General features: G+C 39.3%; 2 protein-coding genes across 3 annotated transcripts; both read right to left on the bottom strand.

Annotated features, from left to right (window-relative positions):
• Nucleotides 1–254: 254 nt before the first annotated feature.
• LOC124155062 (probable G-protein coupled receptor No18) lies at nucleotides 255–6,883 on the bottom strand. The gene is made up of 3 exons (XM_046528802.1): nucleotides 6,748–6,883; nucleotides 2,744–3,600; nucleotides 255–2,452 (listed from the first exon to the last, which is right to left on the bottom strand). Exons 2-3 carry the CDS (start codon nucleotides 3,559–3,561, stop codon nucleotides 1,942–1,944), a joined length of 1,329 nt encoding a protein of 442 aa, XP_046384758.1. The 5' UTR covers nucleotides 3,562–3,600; nucleotides 6,748–6,883; the 3' UTR covers nucleotides 255–1,941.
• A 3,007-nt stretch (nucleotides 6,884–9,890) lies between these two features.
• Nucleotides 9,891–14,732, bottom strand: LOC124155061 (tyramine receptor 1-like). Of its 2 annotated transcripts, none has more exons than XM_046528799.1 (2): nucleotides 14,473–14,732; nucleotides 9,891–11,311 (listed from the first exon to the last, which is right to left on the bottom strand). In XM_046528799.1, exon 2 carries the CDS (start codon nucleotides 11,280–11,282, stop codon nucleotides 10,020–10,022), a length of 1,263 nt encoding a protein of 420 aa, XP_046384755.1. In that variant the 5' UTR covers nucleotides 11,283–11,311; nucleotides 14,473–14,732; the 3' UTR covers nucleotides 9,891–10,019. The 2 variants fall into 2 exon arrangements, with proteins under 2 accessions (XP_046384755.1, XP_046384757.1); XM_046528801.1 differs by lacking the exon at nucleotides 14,473–14,732 and adding an exon at nucleotides 12,547–12,829.
• Between the last annotated feature and the right edge of the window lie 7,019 nt (nucleotides 14,733–21,751).

Genomic DNA, 21,751 nt, shown 5'->3' with positions numbered 1-21,751 from the left:
TAATGTTAGGGGTTAATAGCATATTTATGTAATAATCAATTTTATCTGCAGTTCTAGTAGTTTCGATGTGTTAGATCAACTTGGAGCTTTCTTTAAGACGCAGGTATGGTTTTTGTTAAAGTCTATCGCAAAAATTGCTCATTTATTACCATTATTTTCACATTAATAAATACTTTATCACTTTTAATATTCAGTCTTAATAATACATAATAAATACATGACAGGGTAATATTGTAACGGTTAAAATTTCACAATTTAAGCAATACTAATATTTTATTATTTCAAATTATATATTAAAATTAGCATCGTTTTACTAAAGTTACTCCACTGTGCATCATTAAACAAGTAGTATACTCATGTAGAAAGCAATTGGACCCTTTTTTGATAACATCTACCGATGGAGAAAAATTATGGGAATATTTACTCAAAATTAATGTAGCATAAATATTCAGAGAAATATTTTAAAACTTTACACGAATCGAAAGGAACCCTCATTTCGTCGTGATGCTTATATATACAGTGAAACCTCTCTGTATGGCTGGAAGGAAAGTGGTCGCTGGAATAGGCACTAGCGGAGTGGGGTGAATGGTATTAGGTTTCCAGGAATAAAAATTGATAAATTAGCCTTTAGTTAATTTAAAACACAGAACAAGTGTGATTGTGTGGAAATATTAATTAAATTAGATATTGAAAAATATTTCCACGAAATAAATTTGCACATGACGCGTATCTTTGTACATTAGAACATTTTAATGTACGTTAAAACCTGTATTAAAAGACTACCGATTGTTCCTCTACGAAAAGGTCGCTATGAAGGAGCTGACAGGAGGTCGTTTGACAGGAGCTGATATTGAGAGGTCTCGAAAGGTTTTATGTTGAAAAACATGCGATTACTTTGTGACTCGATGGCTCGATTGATAACACGAGAAAACCGTTGGGCTTACAAATATTTTTAATCAGTGATAACTGGGTTCATAAACTTTTTTTCCGATTCGCTGGAAAGATTCTAGAGAATAATTTAAATTCCGGATCTTCAGTGTTTTCATTCGCTGGAAAGAGAGAAATTTTCTTCAGTGTGTTGGTCTTTGGTCGGTATGAAGGATGGTCTCTGAACAGGGGTATTAAATAATTAAATACCATAAAGCTATAGACACTATGATTGGGTCCGTGAAATGCTGGTCTTTGAGTGGGGTGGTCGTTGAGCTGAAGAGAGCTTTCACTGCACTCTACAACATTCTCTTGCTGTTTTTTTTTATTTACAACGAAAATAAATTTAGGAGAAATATTGTGCGATGTAAAATGTAATCAGTGTTGAGAACTTCCACCACTTGCCTTAATCATTTCACATCGTGTCACAAACCATGCATGACACTGGTAAGTGTTTTAAAATTTAAATATCGTGCATAAATTTCATTTCAAGTCTAAATGGAAATTGAGAGGGGAAGGGTTGAAGTATTATACTGGTTGTAGTCTACATAGGGACGATTATGTATTGTTTGATTAGCGCTCTTCAGATCGCTATTTAGACGCTCCACAGAAAATATAGTTTCTGGATAGGGAGGGGGCAATTCCTGGGGTGGAAATGGTGGAATTTATATTCATTATAACGTTCCCTGCTACAAGCTGTCATATGGAGTCTCACATAATTTTAATTGCTAAGTAGTGAGACTTTACCAGACAGCTTATGGCATCTCATTAAACTGCTGGATGAAATTCTTGGCTTACAGCCACTGCATTGAGGCTTGGCAGGGAACAAGATGCGGGAATTACTTTCGGCTTTAGGGAAAATTGACCGCTTATGGGGTTGGCTGCTGGATAGAGTTTGTCTTTTGGGCAGATCTCACAGTAAATGCTGAAATTGGCCCAGGTATAAGATAAGGAATTATGAAAATGATTGCAGGGTACATTAAGCAAATCAAACTTTTAAAAATGCGAGCTCCATCAATTGATACGGAGAATTTTTTTGAATGCCCTTCTGAACTCGCTATTGAATACAGTGTATATGATAGGGTTGATGGTCGAATTGACATACCCTAACCACGTAAATATCTTTCTAATTTTATAGGGCGGCTGACAGGAATGGCAGAATACTGCAACAAAATGTAAAATGAAGAAAGGTAGCCAGCAAACAATGAAAGCTCCCAAAATTATACCTAAGGTCTTGGCCAATCTTCTTTCTTTCGTCTGAGAAACTCTTTGTTTTTCGTCTAACAAAGAGTTCGCCGTACCCTTCCCTAGCGATTGATGTGGTTGGCATGGAGTTTCTCTTGGTCCCTCTGAGATTATGAAAGCCTTGGAAACATTGGTTGATGCATCTTGTGGGCTAGTTCCCTGCACTCTCGACGATTCAGCCGATTCTGAGTAAAATTCTCCACGACGAGGATCAGAAGCTCCAATTCCACCTCCGAGCCATTTCGTATTCTTAGGTCGCATGTCATCATCGGGTTCAGGCCTAGAGAAAGAAAACAAATCAACCATTAGGCCATTATAGAAGATACCCTGCCGCGACTGAGCTCACTAACCAAGTAATGATTATGCCCACTCTTCGAGTGAAGCTCGAATTAGGCATCGTTGTAAAAATTCTGCAATAGGGTGGTTTCCTATAATTTTTTATTGCCTAAATCGAAAGATTATTACTCCTAGAGTACGTATTTCACGATTTTAGATTTTTACCGCGCCCTTAGGTTACATATTCGTAATTATGCCTATTAGATGTTTCAACCGTCACCATCTCCACACTAACCTTGGTTCGCCATTCACAGGTCCCTTTGATTTCAAAACCTCTTCCTCCGAAGCACACGTCCGATTAATCGATGTTTCAGTCTCCTTTCCTTCACCCTTTCCGACTTGAGTCACCGCTGTGCTGGTGCCCTGACTACCAGCATCCGCGACCACGCCCCACTTCGCCGTTGCGTCCCTGAACCTGCGTCTCACGCTGAAGAAAAGCCGCGCGTAAACGAAGGACATCGCGACGAGGCTCAGGTAGAAAATGGTGACGAACACGGAGATGACCCTGTTGTTGAGCGAAGAGAGGATGCAAACAAAGTACGTGTTGATCACGTCCTCCTGTCCTCCGAAGAGCAAGAAGGATGACAGGAATCCGGACACTAACCAGATGATCGCGATGGTCTTGAGGATCCGTGACAGGGTCCGCTTTCCTGCGTAGCGGATTGGATCCGTGATGGCCCAGTAGCGATCCATGGAGATGGCGCAGAGGTGGAAGATGGACGCGAAGCAGCAAAGGATGTTGAGTGCCAGCCAAATCCTGCAGAAGGTGGCGCCCATCAGCCACATACCTTCCACGCTGTCGACTATGCTCGGGGGATAGACCAGCAGGGCGACGGTTATGTCCGTGGCCGCGAGGGATGCGATGAAGTAGTTGGGAGGGATGCGGAGCGGCTTGTGCTTGAAGATGGACAGTATGACCAGGATGTTCCCCACCACGGTGAGCACGGTGATGGCCACAAGGGGCGCACCAGAGGCGGCAGCCTCCCACACCGGTGCAGGCCCGCGGTCATAATACGGAGGCACTGTGCTGTTGTGGATTTCTTCTTTTTCCATGGAATCCACTCAGTTTTCCAGGCCCTTAGATTGCACTCTCTGGAATGATGATATAATGAAATTTATTAATAAATACGTATTTACTTGAAAGCAGTTCATCAACACACACTCCTGCAAGCCGCTTTTTTGCTGTTAAGTTTAATGGCGAAATATATAGCTGCCACAATAATTATGATTGAGTAGAAAATGTTCACATTTAAAAAAAATAAGAAGTCTTGAAATTTAATTTCTCCCAGAAACAGCTCTGGATTAGAAAGGGTTAATCAATCATTCATCATTTGATAACCTGAATCAATAGTAATTAATAGGGAGTCCGGACACCAGCCTTCAAGGATTACAAAATGTAACTATGAGCACGTTGTGATAGATTTAACAGATTAAAATCGAATACATAAAAAAATCTCTGGAGCGTCACTTTAATAGGTCTTCCCTTTCTCTGGGAACGTAATATCTGGTTCTGCACCTCGATTATGTGAATGTGACAGCGACGACGGCGATAGATGACCATCACGTTCTCCTATCACGTTCCGCTGTACCGCGCGATCATGTAAGCCACCGTCATCGCGCGTATGATACAGGTACGAGCGCGTGAGGTTGGTATCATTGAGAAATCTGAAGAGCCAATGAAATCCTTCGACACATCTCTGTCCAAGAATGCGTCGTCTGCGGAGTCTTTGAAATAACAATAACAAACAACGACAACATAAAATGGATGCAGTTCAAAGCTAAGTACTTCGCTTCGCCAATAGATAATATTATGATAAAGTACTCGTATTATGGTAAAGTTATGGGGAAAGTGTAGTATTATTTTTCGATGTGTGATAACTTAATCCATTATGCTAATGCTCTCCGGGAGATGCTGCAGTCATTATATTTACTATATAGTAGAGAATGGCCGAAAAGTCGTGATCTTGGATTGAAACTAATTAATGTTGAAATGATAATGGAAGTGTAATCGCGCTAGCGATTTGAATGTAAGTAGTTAATAGTTGATTTATGATGATTACAAATCGAAAAGGAGTTTAACGATGTTCATGGTGAAACAAAACTCAATACTATTCCACAAACTTTTATTTTAACAGTCTACTAATTTCGACGCTTATACCGTCATTATCAAGACTAACCTGACTCTTAAAATAAAAGTTTGTGGAATAGTTCTGAGTTTTGTCTCACCATGAACATTCATCGACCCAACAATTAACGCCCAAATCAGTTGAGTTTAACGATGTTGATATGTTGGAGAACGTACTTGGCAAATGTTGATAATTAAACTTCGATATAAAGTAATTGACGTTTGAATCACGGATGTACTTCGATTAGCAGTACTTTCCAATTTGCTGTGTGGAAATAAAGCAGCTCAATCGAATTCACTACCGTGCGCATATAACAATTGAACAACGTGGACAACTAATAATGTCAAGAGAGCACTCCAGTAGAAATAATTACGAATTTCATTGGTTTTTAATCGATTGTAGGGCATTTTTAAATTAAATAAACAATAATTTTATGCTAATATATGCATTTAGTGCTCGTTTTTATGTCAGCATATGCTTGTCACCATCGTTTTCGAACGTGATAGGCCGATGACGCTCGCAACGTGATAAAGAGTGCGATCACGGTTTCATAATCGCTGCTATCACCTTCCGTCGTGGGAATCGCGTTGCCCCTAGCAACGACATCCCTCTCACCCTTCTCACAAAAATAAATACTATGTTCAAAGTTTAGAGCCCTGAAGATGATTTAAGAAAACAAATCGAAACGTTGGCTGCTAACTTTTGTATAAATGACCTATACTCCAGGAAAAACCATACTATATATTAAATAAGGTCAAGAAAAAGGAAAAAAAATAATAATTATTATTACCCTTCTCACAGTTACATAATCAGGGTGCTGGTGGTGATGGCTCTCTTCGTAATAGCGGCGCGATATTCACCCATTCTTCTTCCTTCCCTTCCTATGCCAACCCAGCTGGAGTCATGGGCCTCATAATCGCGGGGGTGCCTCCTTCCTTTTTATTTTCGGTTCCTCTCCCGACCAAGTGGCAGGGTAGATGAGTCTCGGACGCTATAAGCAGCCTCCATGGCCTAACCCCTCGGAATCCGTCGTTGTTTTCGACTTTCTGTCAAAATTCGAACCAGCATTCAAGAAACTCCGTTATTCATCTGGGGAAAAAACGACGTCCAGTGCCGATCTATTCCGTTAGATAATATCTCTTCGTTTCTTTTTTCATCAGAACAGTAAATATAGAACAAGTCTAAGATAATACTGTCCTTGTCTTTCTGAAGGATATCTCTTTATAATTGCTCAAGCAATCCAAGCCGAGGTTTTATCCTCAGAGTTTCTTACGGCTCATGGCTGAATTCGTGTAAAAGCTGTGTAACGTCTTAGGTCTCCCCGGCGAAGACAAGGGGACATGTATCTCTGGGTTTTCACCCGCGTTCGAAACCGACAAAGTCACCAATATTCAAAGTGACGAAAAACTAGAATCAATCGATAATAAATAGTTCTGATTTTTTTTATAATTTCACCAGCTTATAATGAAATTGCCACCATAGTAGTTACTACCAGTTCCGGGATTATTTGAATTTCCACTTTATCCTCACGATACTTAATTTCACTTCTTTCATCCTGGAAATCGCAGGTGTAAGTTAAATACAGTTAAGTCTGTTAAAAAATTCACTCCGTACTTTTTGAATAGAGATGGGTGAAAGAGAACCAATACGTCCAAACGAACCGATCAGTATAATAAACCGGCTCGAAAGTGAGCAGTTTTCTAAAACTTCCTGTCCACTGTTGATATTTGCACTGCACTCGTGCGGCGTATTCGGGCCAGAAGGTACCCTCCCGAAGAGGATATCGATATAGTTTCCATAATTGAGGTCAATTAACTTCGTGTGGTTGTCCGGTTTAAAAATGAGTGATGACATTTGTATAAATGACTCTTTTCAAACCAAACGGAAACTATAGCAAACGCTTTGGTATTTGGCAGAGTATTTCTCTTTTCAATAATTTACAAGTAGGTAATAACATAAAGTAAGTATATTCTATGGTATAAATAAATAGAATTCATTGAATGTCGAAAAATACCCTTTTAATTCACTGAACGGTTGGTGTTTGATAAACTGTCTAACATAAAATGCTGGAATGCTCTATCTAAAGTAATCTAATTCATGATTTATCTCTCACCTCTTATGATCCTATGGAGAAGGAAATACTTGCTCGATTTGAAGCAAGCGATTTCCAAACCTCGATCTTTCAAATCAATGTTGATAATACTCCTTGTTTGTAAACCTGGGCACAGTTAAGTTCTTGCTTCCCTTAATCCAAGCATTCCTTCTCTCACTGCATAAATAGTACTGGAATCATTCCTTCAACTTGATAGAGGGGAGATAAGAACTTTTTATCAAATTTCCTTCCCCGCATTGAAGTAAACATATAATGAGAAATCCGCTCGCCATTTAACCACTTCCGAAAATTTAAAGATGTTATGATGTCCTCGATAATATATTTCTGGCGCCATTTTATCTCTAGCGACTTTATAATTAGCGTTGATTCCTAGTTATAGTTACTTAACTCATCTTCATGTGTACTTTTAGTTATTATCAGAACTAGATTTCAAATGAAATCCTGTATTTATCAACTGAAAATGGCAGTAATTTATCATATCATACAGTGGCGTAACTATGGGATGTGATGAGGGGATAGATCACCCCTCAAAGCCTCAGAGAATTTTTTTAAAAAATATTTAAAACTTTTTACTAGTTTTGACGTATAGTAACTGCATCTGCTTAAAGTTAAAGATTATTTATTTATTATGTAAAATGAATTTACGGGAATATCAATTTTCAAAAGTTTCCCCGTTGCATGCGGGGTCGCTCCCCCTCCCCCTCCCCCCCCCCCCAAGTCTCCCCATTCCCCCAAAACATATTCCTAGTTACGCCACTGATATCATGCATATGTACGGAAAATATATAATTGATTCTATAAAATATATTTGTACTGATTGCGCAGTCGATGTCATCACTTAATATGAAATTCAATGTTTCATAATGTGAGATCAATAATTTTCGACAGTATTCCACCGATCACCATGAAATTTGGAAAAAGTATGATTGTATTCAAGGAAAAGGTTTTTATAACATCCTATTTGTTGTAAGTCAACTCAATACCCTCTCACTGGGCGTGAGAGGCAATATATTTGGTTCAGTGGTTTCTTTTTTTTTCTTCTTAAAAGTAATTTTAATTGAGAAAGACCGCCAGGATTTCTTTAAACGAATGGTTGAATAAGTTTCTACTTCTTTCGAACGATTTTTTAAGGCTTCCGTGGTTTCTAAAAATCGTGCTTTTAGCTGTAAAATCTCGCGTTTGCCTCGAACAGAAAATGATGCCCGATTTCATAATATTATTAGTCATTATAAGTATAATTAGTAATTTATTAGTGAATATCACATTGAGGAGGGAAGTGGGACCAGTTCCTTTCCCTGGGCCACCTGGCACTTCTTTTAGGAATTAGTTTGGGGCTGTCCGAAGTCTTCATCCGGTATTTGAACCCGGGAAACCTCGATCAGCAGCCAAGCCCTATACTCACGAGACTACCTCGCACCCCTCCTTCATGATATCTCGGTTAAAAAGTGAATTTCTTTGAAGATGACTAGTGATCGCTGGCTATCTCTTTTGCTGCCAAAAAATAACTGATTCTTTGAATTATATTACCCTCTTTCCGTCTGACTTATCTCTTCGTGAACTGCGTAATTTTTCGGCTATGTAAAATAGATAAGTGGAAGTGTGGATATAAGGAAGGTGGCAAGACCTGACAAAGTTACACAAATCTTAGTGGCTCTTAAAATATAGAATGCGTTGATATCCTCGGATAATGTGTTTCTCCAATGTTGTGCACTGAAAATAAGTCCATTGAAAAAGTTTTGGTATTGCAGGCAATATTATTATTCCTGGCAGGTCCTTTGGGGAGTGTAACAGGTCTTACCTGTAAGGACTGTACGCGGGTTTGCCTTTTTCATCAAAGGGTTGCGTGATGATTCGATAAATATCGTTACTATCTTTAAATTTGGCTTACTTTGAAAGATTTTAATGCACATGAAATCATTTTATCTTAGACTTCTATTGGAAAAATAAATTTCTTCAGATTACGCTTAGGTAATGAAAAACACTTACAATTAGTACCTACCCGTATAAATTTCTTGTCAACTTGCTTTATTCCGGACAGTGGCGTAGCCAGGGAAAGGGGTCCGGGGGTTCCGGACCCCCCGAAATATAAAAACGCAATTATTGTCCTTCATAAAATAAAACAAAACATTGAAAAATCAGGAATTTACAAAATGTTTCTTAAACAAATTTAGTTTTTTCGATCATGAAAAGTGTTAGAATTAGTTTAAAACCCATTCCTTGATGCCTGGTTTTTCTAAATTTTCCCCCCTGGTTTTGGACCCCCCCCCCCCCCCCCCGAACGAAATTCCTGGCTACGCCACTGATTCCGGATTTCTTTCGTGAACTTTTATTTAAAGTTCGTTCTAAATCGTCCTTCACGGATATTAAATTCCCAACTCTCTTTCACAGAGGACCTCCCTCAATTTCCAAGGACTCTATCACAATAACTTGGAGTATTCTGATCTAGGCCGAGGATTTAATTTAAAATAAATCTTAAGCCTAGATCTTTTACCGACAGTGCTGTGAACTAGCCATGTACCCTTCCATCTCCTTTGATACAATATCAAAAGGATGGAAGGACATATGGCTTGGGCACACTTTGTTCAACTCAAGGATAGGGCAGGCCGAGGCGAAATATATGAATTTTGTCATGAATTAGTGGGTTCACTTTTAATATGGAAGTAAATTACCACAGTCATTATTTCATTTCAGGCTCATGAATTGAGTTAGACCTTCTTTATTTTATTGACACATGTTGTATTTTTTTAAGAATATGTCTGTCACTAAATTTAGTTCCACTTCGTTTACTTTCCCAGGACTCCCGAGGCCATAGCTATGCCATAGAATTTATGTGTCCTAGTGTCAAATGATTCAAATCGTCAATACAAAAGTCGTCGAATGCGACTGATACGACAAAGGTTAATGCTGATGAAAGTTCGCGCATTAGATTGTCATGTGTAATATCTGGCAATAGGACTATAATTATTGCTATACATTTAAGGTCTCGTAGTACGCACTATTGAATTCGTGTAAACATGGAAGAAGCGATAATGTCAGAGTTTCAAGTGATAACCTGTAATTAAAGAAGAGAATACAATACTGAAACTGGTTAATGATAATGATTTATCCACTTAACTTAGTTGATCTCAAAAATCAATCAATCAATCCCATAAGTATAGATATATTTAATTAAATCGTTTCAATATACATATTTACAGCGAGGAAAGAACGGTTGTAGCTGTCCGTCAACGTATGTTCCCTCTGATATCTCTAAAGCATAGAATTCGTCAAAGCTAAAGATGAAGAAGTTTCTTGAAGGCACTCCTAAACTCCGCATTGAATACCGTATAAATTATTGGGTTGAGGGTTGAGTTAATGTACGTCAGCCATATGATGACCTTCCTCCACTTCAACGTCGGCTGGCAGGTGTTGCAGATCATGATGACGACGTACATGATGAAGAAGGGAAGCCAGCAGAGTAGGAACGCGCCCATGACGATCCCCAGCGTCCTCGCCAGCTTCCTCTCCCTCGTCTGCGACATCCTCTGCATGTTCTCAAAGAACTCCTTCACCTCCGGCTTCCCGCTAGGAGTCACGGACTGAGCCGTCGACTTCTTTGCTTCTTCCGAGGCGACGGACTCTTTGGAACAGGCTCTTGACCAGTCTTTGGCCCCCAATTTGTGACCCACCTCCGTGTCCAAGCATTGCATGTTGATATCCTCCCTACTAGATGGGTCCTCGTCCACGCATCCAGAATCTTCCGACCCCAGACCCCACTTGCTCACACTGCCGTAGCCACTGGTCGACTCCTCGTCCACGGCGCTCTTCTTCGCCACCGTGCTGGCGGCGGTGCTCCGTGATCTATCGGCTTTGACCACCTGATCTGTTTTGAAATTGAGGCTCCGACGAACGGCGACGAACAGCCCGGCGTACGCGATCGTCATGAGGAAGAGGGTCACATAAAAGAACCCGATGATCACGGAGACGACCCTGTTGTTGAACGTCTTGAGCAAGCAAGCGGAGAGTCTCTCGATCAGTTCGTCCGACTCCTCCGCGCCGAATAGGAGGCAGCAGGACATTGCCCCGGCACAGATCCAGATGAGGCAGATCATCGCGCGGATCCTGCGGACCGTGCGCTTGACCGAGTACCCGATGGGATCCCGGATCGCCCAGAACCGGTCCAAGGCGATGGCGCACAGGTGGAATATGGAAGCGGAACAGCAGAGCACGCCGGCAAGCAGCCACACCTTGCAGAAGGTGGCGCCCAGAATCCAGCGTCCCTTGATGCTCTCCAGCATGCTGAACGGGAACACGGTGAGGGCGACGAGGATGTCCGTCACGGCCAGGGAGGCTATGAAGTAGTTGGGTGGGATCCGGAGCGGCTTGTACGTGAAGACGGAGAGTACCACGAGGACGTTTCCGGTGAGGGTGAGGAGCGTGATGAAAGAGAGGACCACGCCAGTGACGACAGCCTCCCATTCAGGGATGGGCTCCCTTGTGATGTTCACTACATGAAATGGGATGCTACAGTTTTCGATCCTTGCGTCACAGCCCATGGTGATTCAGGTGTCATATAGGTCACGCTCTAAAAAAAGAGAGGCAAATAATTCATGTTAGCAATATTATTTCGTAAATATTGTGTTCTTAAAGTGGAATAAATTACAAAAATAGCTGCAAAAAAGACGACTTAAATCTGGCAAACCCAATGGTTTATATATGACGAACGAGGATTGTATTGATCCGAAAAATCTAAAGAATTGCCCAACCACCATTAGTGGAACCGTTTAGCTGCTGCTGCACTGTGAATGGAATGTTAGTTTTCGTTCATTGATACAGTCTGGTTCCCTTGAAATAGTATTTAGTTTTACTAGAGAGAGTATGCTTACATGTATATGCAGCTTTTTGAAAAGCACGCTAAAGTGAATTACAGGGTGGCTTAATATTATCTATCCGATTTCTTGTTCGGTATCCGGTATTATTGTTTGTCTCTCATTCACTTAAGCAACTTACTCTTTCGTAATTTAAATGAAAATTTCCTCTAATGACATTTGCCAATTAATTTTCACTTTTGACCAAAATTTATACGACTGGTATACATTTGTCCAAATGTGGGTTAAAATATCGATCGCAGTAGCCTGATTAAAAAAACTGATTCCTCCATATACGTGTTCGTAAACATAAGCGTTCCCTCCAAAAATTATCGATCGATGGAGAAGTTTTATTCATAAATATGGCGCGCACAACTTCTCCATCCTTAGTGGAGGACGTCAACAATCGAGAGAATTCTAGACTAAATATGTCAATAATAAGCTTATATTACTTAATATTAGTTAACGCCTATACTGTAAGAGTTATTACCTTGAAACTTGTACAGATCTCCTATGCAATTGTGTGAAAATTCTACGGAGAAAAAATCATTCGCCTTGACCGGGATTCGAACCCGAATCTTCCGATTTCTGGTCGAGTACTTTTAAGATACCAAAGCGTGGCGCAAAATGACCTCAGATGTCGACGCACCCTTTAAACAAGATGTCTACTATTAGATACCAAAGCGTCTTTCCCCTCTGTGGACATTAGTGGACCAAAGAAGTAATCGACCGGAAATTGGGAGATCTGAGTTCGGATCCCGGTCGAGGCGAATGATTTTTTTCTCTGAGGAATTTTCGCACAATTGTGCAATGCGGATGACTCCGTAAAGTTTTCGCCGAGGCTGGTCTAAAATTCTACTAAAATTCCGATGCAATCTTTTAGAAGAACAGCGAATTAACTGAAGGCTAGTTTTAGCTAATTATAAAATATATTTAATCCAGGATTCCTCACCTTATGATATCTGCGTTCTTTGTTCGTGAATTATTTCGATATCTAAGACGGCCACGTGTAAAGCAGTCCCACACGAGTCAATAACTCACAGAGTTTTAGAGGTTGCTGTCGTGAAAACGGCTTAACCAAATTCGCTGCCGATAGAATGCTGGGCCCCCTGCTTTCAATATTTGACCCATTCGTTACCATTTTTGCGTATAAACTGAAAGCATTCCTAGATGACGGGTTACATTTTTGAATATCAAATGGAGGATATCCTCTCAAAAGTAAGGCGTGCCTGATAATGGAATTCAACCTGGAAGATAATATGCATTCGTTTATCGTCTTCCGATATAACGGGATGACTGGCTTCCGTTTTCATTTCAGATTTTCCATTCCAATTTTATGGAGCCAGTGGCGGGTACATATGGGGGTCGCGCGACCCCTCCTGCGGGCTGCCCGTATTGCCAAACATAGCAAAACCACAATTGTAACTATTTTTATATCATAAGATGGCATTGTGTTGTACGTATGTGTAATTAATTTAAAAAGAGCTTTCTCAATCTTTCCATGTGGCTTGATTATTTTTTATTATAAAAATAATGGTAGCTCAATATATCTTTTACGCATTCCTCCCCGGCCCCCACTGAGTTTTTCCTGTATCCACCACTGCATACACCTTTCCACCTCCTTCAAAATCTATGGAATGCTCATTCATTTCGCTACTGTTGATATAAAATGATGAAATGTGAGGAATTTTGTATTGGCGATTCCCCATTTTTTCCTCCGTAGAACGCATTCAAGTGCTCATCGCTTAAATATCTTCTCTTGGCCCATGTCTCTTAAGTATTTCACCAGTTTGGTGTACGTGAAGCATTGCGATCCATTTTCCTAAGGTATTAAATGGTTGTAAAACACATTCCTGTTGCGGTTTTCCGCGTAGGTTTACCGGTGAACCGTCAACTTCCTCCTCCTTGTACCAATTCGTCACCTTGTGCATCCGGAGTGCAACTAAAGCAACAGCTAGCAATAATGATGAGAAAATGTGTTTATCGCCATAAATGATTTTATATTCGTCTCAGATATTCCATGCGTTTGATATGAATATTAAGGTATAATACATGGCCACGAGGCATAAACTAGATGTACGTAGATATACCTTAATATATCGATCGCTATTTTCTTGAAGAAGGCATGATAGGAACATTGATTTTGATCGATCATTAAAGCATAGAGAAGCATTTCCTCTTGTATATAATCTATGGTTCGTTATAATATGTACCCCTTTATTATTAAAATATGATCAATTTATGACCTTTTATGCATCAAAAAGCATCTGACATTAAGTCATCTATGACTCGATAACAAAGAACTCGAACAGCTGACTTATAAAATGATTGGATAAAATTATTTGGTCTAAATTCAAGGCCTACCATTCTTATCCCGCATGGCATTAATATATTTAAAGACTCTATTTAATGAACACATTATCGCATTCATTTACATTCTGGCTACGTAACTTGCTTAGTTCGGTTATACTATTTAAATTTTTGCACAACCTTTCTACGAATTTGCGAAATATTCGACCGGATTGGACCACCTTTGAAATCAATTAATTAATTCTCAAGATGCGAAGTTTTTTTTAAATCCTCACGCCCTTCGTGAGGTTTCTCTGTGTCTGCAACGTCAATTAAACTGGTAAACATGGCTTCCACCAATTTCTTTTCATTTCTTAGGGACCAAAATTTCGAAAATTACTCTCTTATCCCCGTATTGAATTAAGTGCAATGTGCCCCTAAGTAGTTGATTCATTAATTCAATGTAGTACAGGCTTTTAATCTCTAAAATATTCTTATCCCAGGGATCAGAAGATCATATATTCGCATAAACGATTCTATTTGTAGGAAAATGTTGGCGAAAGAGTAGAACAACAAATTTGTTCCTCACCTTGATACAATCCTGCCGCCAGTAATATCAGCTGTATCCAAGTATCCCAGTGTTCTTGCTGGGTCCAGTTTATTTGGAAATTTTCACCGGGATCACGAGTTGAAAATTTTTGGAAATAATTCAAAGAACTCCGATGAGATCTTACGAATTATAATTCAAATGCAATTCACACACTAAACACCGAATGCTTTCGGGAGGAGACGATCCAATTAGCGACCATTCGGTGCTAACGGCATTCGACTTATGAGAGTGCAAGGACTTATTACCTCTATTTTTAATGGCAATTTTCCTTACGCACCGAGAACCTATCTTTTCCCAGCGGTTGATTTAAAGGATGCATGCATTCCAGGTCAGTCACTTCCACTTAGTCACTTCCGGGAATGGGGTAAAGTAAGTGGTTACCGTGGTCACCGTCGGGATTGTCAAAGCAGCCTTGATGACACTAGTGCGATGCAATTCGATAAGACAATACGCCATGTTTATCGGGTAATCGAGGTTTTCTACCAATTTTTCGATTGTGGATCCATGCAAAAATCCATCCCCGTTACGTGCTAACATTGCATTAGGAATGACTGCTAATTTTCGGGTTCTCCTGCCACGTCTGTCATTTATGGTTGACAACAGTTTCAACAGAAGCAATTGAAATTCATAAAACACAAAATATCAACAGGGACAATGGCTACCCAATCAGCAACGTGTGGAAGAGATTGCTGACCAATCAGCGCACAGGGGGAGATCGGCCAGTGCTATATAAGACGGCAAAAAATTATGAAAAGAAAAAAATGGAAAAAAAATGAAAAGAGAAAAATAAAAAGATAAGAAAGCATAAAAATGAATAAAAAAATAACAAAATAAACAAAAATGAATGAAAAAAAATATAAAAAGAATTATAAAGAATATTATATCAACCAAAAAAAATGTATCATTAGCATTATTAAATTGTAATCAATACTCCAATGTAACCCTAATTCAAAATGTAATTAATCATATTAATTATAAGTTTCTGCTAACACAAACTAAACACTACCCCCACAACATAAACAATTGCGCCAAAAATGATTCAAATGTTATCTGGCTGGTTAGGGTGAATTGAATTCACCGGGACAGCAGGAACGCGCCTTCGGCGCACCAATTAATGCGTTGAAAACTCCTCACCTTCGATCTGAAGACGAAAGCAGGATGGCTTTCGAAACTGTTGTCAACCATAAACGATAGACGCGGCTGGAGAACCCGAAAATTAGCAGTCATCGTGATCAACGCCGCGGAAACCTACGCACGAATTGCATTAGGAAATTACTGTGTTATTTTTCGCGGATTAGGAGCGTTTTAATAAGTGACAAATTTTTCGTTTTTTCCACATATCCACGAGCACAGAAAATCATTGATTTACCAAAGGAACATTGTTATTGGAACCTCTCTCTTAAGGAACCTATATGATTAAATGAAAATTGCCGATTTCCGTCTGTATCATCAGGTGGTATAAGTGGTAATCGTTGGTGTCTGAGAGTCTACACTAATGCGATGACACTAATGCGATGCAATTCGATAAGACAATACGCAACGTTTATCGGCTAATCGAGGTCTTCTACCAATTTTTCGATTGTGGATCCATGCAAAAATCCATCCCCGTTACGTGCTAACATTGTATTAGGAATGACTTCTAATTTTCGGGTTCTCCAGCCACGTCTGTCATTTATGGTTGACAACAGTTTCAACAGAAGCAATTGAAATTCATAAAACACAAAATATCAACAGGGACAATGGCTACCCAATCAGCAACGTGTGGTAGAGATTGCTGACCAATCAGCGCACAGGGGTAGATCGGCCAGTGCTATATAAGACGGCAAAAAATTATGAAAAGAAAAAAATGGAAAAAAAATGAAAAGAGAAAAATAAAAAGATAAGAAAGCATAAAAATGAATAAAAAAATAACAAAATAAACAAAAATGAATGAAAAAAAATATAAAAAGAATTATAAAGAATATTATATCAACCAAAAAAAATGTATCATTAGCATTATTAAATTGTAATCAATACTCCAATGTAACCCTAATTCAAAATGTAATTAATCATATTAATTATAAGTTTCTGCTAACACAAACTAAACACTACCCCCACAACATAAACAATTGCGCCAAAAATGATTCAAATGTTATCTGGCTGGTTAGGGTGAATTGAATTCACCGGGACAGCAGGAACGCGCCTTCGGCGCACCAATTAATGCGTTGAAAACTCCTCACCTTCGATCTGAAGACGAAAGCAGGATGGCTTTCGAAACTGTTGTCAACCATAAACGATAGACGCGGCTGGAGAACCCGAAAATTAGCAGTCATCGTGATCAACGCCGCGGAAACCTACGCACGAATTGCATTAGGAAATTACTGTGTTATTTTTCGCGGATTAGGAGCGTTTTAATAAGTGACAAATTTTTCGTTTTTTCCACATATCCACGAGCACAGAAAATCATTGATTTACCAAAGGAACATTGTTATTGGAACCTCTCTCTTAAGGAACCTATATGATTAAATGAAAATTGCCGATTTCCGTCTGTATCATCAGGTGGTATAAGTGGTAATCGTTGGTGTCTGAGAGTCCACGTTAATACTTAGGCCCTCTCAACATCTTGGCCCGATTTGTCTTTCTAGGTAGTAAACTATCAGCACTCGAAATCAAAACAGGAAAAGTTTATGAATTTGTCATCTTTTCAACTGGATTTGACCTGCCGCTGTATTGTGACGTCTGCAAAATATGACAGTAGTAGAGGGAGGGAAATAATATCTTTTGACTTTTTGTTGCAGTGGAATCAATCAGGTATGAGCTGCAAATATTCACCATTTTTCAAATTTACTTCTTTCTATTGCTTTTATTATACCTTTTGTAACTTTTATGTATAATAGACTTTTTTCCTAAAAAATATACTTTAATAAGACCATTCGCCGATATGAATTATATAATTCAACATTTCACCGTTGAGATCAATTATTTTCTGATAAATTATTGTAAATTCAGTGCATTTAAATGGTTGTTCCTCGTAAATGAGAGAATAATGTAAAAATTAATGATAAAGGATGCTCAGCTGGATGTTAAAAGGTTTGGCTTTATATCCATTGGTACTCACCGTAACAGACGGAATTCTAATAGAATTTCAGCTCCCAAGCACTTAAAGTTTGTTCACCGAACTGATACTACATATAATTCCAGAATCGTTAATGAATTTAACCGTTGCACAGTGGGTGGAAATCGGAAAAACCGGACAAAATTACAAAATGGCTTTTTTTGAGTTATAAACTTGAAACTTTGCAATTATACTCAAAAATGATTGAAATTTATGGATATGTACTTCATTTGATATAGATCCCACCCGTTACTGAGATACAGAGGCTCAAACGTGAACAAATTTCCATAAAAACGCCCGTCTTCAATTTTCTCTGAAAATCTTCCAAAGTAAGGAGATGGTGAAGTTATGGGTGGATTCTTGCGGATTAAAAAACCACATTATCTGTTGGCATAGGGTTTTTTCTTTAATTTGCCGTAATCTTAAAGAATATCATCGATAAATTGTTACCGTGCAGTTACAAAATGGCGGACACTGTTTTTCGACAAAGTATTACATTTAGGTAGAGTTTCAAATGAGTTTTCGGCAAAGTCACGCGGAGTAACTTTTATGAGAGCATTCTTTGAAGATTTCTTGAGGTACTTATGCAGTTATCTTTGAAATAAGTCTGCGTCGCCGGAAATTACATCGATTTTTCGATCGCGCGGCAGGGTTTGTCTCCGCGCGTCGGGAGTTGGATTAGCCGCGACGCGGTAAGGTTATTGAAGCTTTATGGGTTTTAACGCTCAGCATTCACCGTTTTTATGTTTTGCTTCAAGACACCGATTCTCAAATGGTCTATGGTGAAGACGTTGGAGGTTTTTCAGCCGAGGTAAGTGCACGTTTCATTGAAGTTCATTTCGTTTTCTTTGGATACGATCGAAGACCATGCTTCTATTAAAAGCGTTCAAATCTCGAAAAAGTGAGTTGTTTTCCTGGGACTCATTCAAAAAGGACTCTTATACCTTCTTTACTCTCCGCACCCCGACCCACGGGATTCTACTGCGAAAACGGTCGTTTTATGACACCGCGGAGCGGAGCCATTGACCGTCTTAACGGGGTAGGTATTTCCACTAGGTTTTTAAATTTTTTAAGTGGCGCCGACTCCATTAGGTCTGAGGGGTCCCGAGTTCCCTCGAAAATTCGTATAAAATTTCCCGAGGCAAGATTCCCGGTTTGGGCCCCCTCAATATTTTTTGGAAGTCGGAACCAACGCGTTGGTTCGGGATTTATTCTTATATTTCAGTGCCATAAAGCATATGACACCTATGTAGAATCTGAGTTTTTCCCGGCGTATGCTCTCCAAAAGAACCTAAACAGAGACAAAGGCTTCCAGTTAAGTAATACGTGGAAGTCAGCGATCAATCACTATAAATCACCCCAATTCAGAAAGGACCAATCAGGGCCCACTTGAACGGCCCTCATAAGTATAAATACCGGAGAAAAAAGCTTGGCTCAACATTAACCCCTGATGACGATGACGGACTTAGTCATGGAAACGTTGGGAACTACAACCCGATACGACACCCGGTGGGAAACCCGAGAAATATTCCTGCAGAACATATGAAACCTACATTAATCGTAAAACGGAATGGCTTATTCGAGTTCGATTGCTATGCTGACAAGCCGAATTCTTTACGTAGATGGCTTATACTTTGCTCTTTAGGTTCGATGCTAAGAATAAAAATATTTACCATTTATATATTTTATGAAGAAATACTGCTTATCATGAGTAAAATTATTAAAAATAAAAAATAATTTTAATGATATTGAGGATGTGATTTTTTAACAGTACTTTTGAAATTTCCCAAATGTACATACTCGCATTTCTGCAGTCACAAATGCTGCTAAAATTTTGCTAATATGTTCTAGAGTACCTCGGTCTTTTTAAAGAACATTTTATTTATTTTTTTATATCCACACCACCGAAAACAGAACTATTCGGCCTCTTATACCGGGGTTCTTGGATTATATGCAACAATCAAACGCAAACAAAACCCCATCCCCTGGACAGGGGTAATTTAACCAGTCGGGATTCGAACCTGCCACCTTTGGTTTGGCAAGCGAGGACTTAACACCGCTGCCACCAACTTCAACTTTCTCCCTTAAATTGACTACTTTTTATCTACGGTTTACATAAAAGTATTTTTGACCGCAACCATGCACGTCTTCATAATTGTATCGTATTACAATGACTATGGTTTTCTTACATTACTTCCAGAAACCCATGCTGGGCCACACATTAAACAAATCCTGCCCAAAGTTGATCTTTATGACGTTCACTGTGGCAATGAAAATAGGTGTCGCGAAGAATAGCCCAAAAACCACCAATTTGAGAGTAAATGACCCCAACTCAACTTACTGCGGGAAAAAAACTCGAATTTATATAAAAAGGGCATAAAACTATGATCGGTAATCTTTGATGAGTATTAACGCTAATTTTCACGATTTTGGCTCTATCCCGATCCGGCGATATTATATGGACTCCGATGACTTACATTAACAACTTGCGGTATCACCGACATCTATATCGTCCGAAACGCCCTCTACCCTCAGATTTCTACCCGATCCTTTTGCCTGTAATGTCGTTCCCAAAGCGCGGTATCGTTTGATTACTCCCGATCCTTATCCTTAGTGTCAATCACTGCACATGGTAGCTGATGGCAGGTTTTCGGGCGGTGTTGGCAGACAAATCTGCAGCTAAGTTCAACAGATTCAGGCTTCAATTGGTGGAAGTTAGACATATTTAAATAAATAAAATATCGTTGCACTTTTCCACAATTTTTTTTTACTGCGTGCGACGCCTTTCGGCTCACAGAGCCATCATCTGGTACAAGACACCGGTCCAAGCCTAAGTCTTGTACCAGATGGCGTACTCAGTGAGCCGAAACGCGTTGTACGCAGTAAAAAAAATTGGTGGAAAAGTACTACGATCTTTTATTTATTTAAATCTACAACTCTGCTCCTCAAATGAAGCCGCACCGTACCATGATGGATAATCGGGCAAATACAAGGTGGAGAAAAATTGCGTCACGAAATTTCAACCCTGGGTAGCTGATGCAGAAAAAAGGAGAAATGGAATGTAATCAGATGTCAATTCTGAATTCCAGTCTATTCCATATCCTCTAACTGTTTCCCTCCACTCGATTTAGGCAGAGTATAATCTTCAATTATATTAATACATATTTGGGGGTTCATATTGTTTTAACTAAGTCCCCCTATCCAAGGGCGTACCCACGATTATAACTAGGGGGCAAGCCACGGTCTGGGGGGGGGGGGCAAACCAAGTTGTACCATTAATTTATGAGATTATTTCCTTCAAAAAATAGTTTTATTTTAGTTACATATCTTATACTTTTACCATTTTTCGTGGGTTTAAAGAAATTTTTTTGAATGCTTTCGTTTCAATTCAGTACTGATTTTGCTTAAAGACTTTTGCGACATATGATTCTAGGAGGGAGCAGCTGCATCCCCCCCCCTCCCCCCGCCGCTCGCTAGGTACCCCCATGACATCTTTCAAAACTAAACATTTTTTTATTTAAACTAATTAATTAAATCATAATCGTATTTTCAAAAGAAAAATAATATAATAAATTTCTTCCGCAAGGTATGCCGCATCGCGGCCAGCGGACTCACTTATTTTCTTCCTTTCTCTTCGGGTTTCAAGTAGATCTGTCCATGAGGAAGCTGCAAGGAAAATTACAAGATTCTTTTTTTTTCTCTTTCTCTCTTCTTTCTTCGAAGTATCTTCTTCCTTTTTCATCGGAGTATCTTCTATCTTCTCACTTCAGGATTTTCTAAAAAATATTTATTCGGGAGTCTGCGTGGAGAATGAGTGTAATATTTGTTGTGATAATGTTAGTGCCTTCCCAATAATGGATCCAAAATGTCTATCCATTTCCCACGTGTTTCAAAATTGTGTATCTTGTTTGTTTTAACCTTAATATAATCTTCAATTATATGTAAAACCACAGAGTAAGTATATATAGAGAGCTCACCACACGTACAAAAATCGTACTTACTCTATGGTAAAACCGAGTCATCCATCCCGCATTCTGGGCGGTTCCCATCTTCCCTCTTCTTAATTCTCTTATCGTACGCTCTGAGATTTCCATGTACAATAAGGATTTGAGTAATATTTGAGTTTGTATGAAATCGGAAACTTTGTCTAATGGCAAATCTGAT

The sequence above is a fragment of the Ischnura elegans genome, chromosome 3 (genome assembly GCF_921293095.1).
Source record: "Ischnura elegans chromosome 3, ioIscEleg1.1, whole genome shotgun sequence".
In the NCBI taxonomy this organism is placed as follows: Eukaryota; Metazoa; Arthropoda; class Insecta; order Odonata; family Coenagrionidae; genus Ischnura; species Ischnura elegans.
Note: the sequence above shows the minus strand (reverse complement) of the source record. Positions and strands in the feature narration are given on the sequence as shown.

Bases quoted from the DNA above. Each gene is read 5' to 3' on its own strand.
- LOC124155062 (XM_046528802.1), bottom strand. From the start codon at position 3,561: ATGGAAAAAGAAGAAATCCACAACAGCACAGTGCCTCCGTATTATGAC. The intron at 2,453-2,743 runs GTTAGTGTGGAG...TTCTTTCTCTAG, and splicing joins CCTGTGAATGGCGAACCAAG to GCCTGAACCCGATGATGACA.
- LOC124155061 (XM_046528799.1), bottom strand. From the start codon at position 11,282: ATGGGCTGTGACGCAAGGATCGAAAACTGTAGCATCCCATTTCATGTA.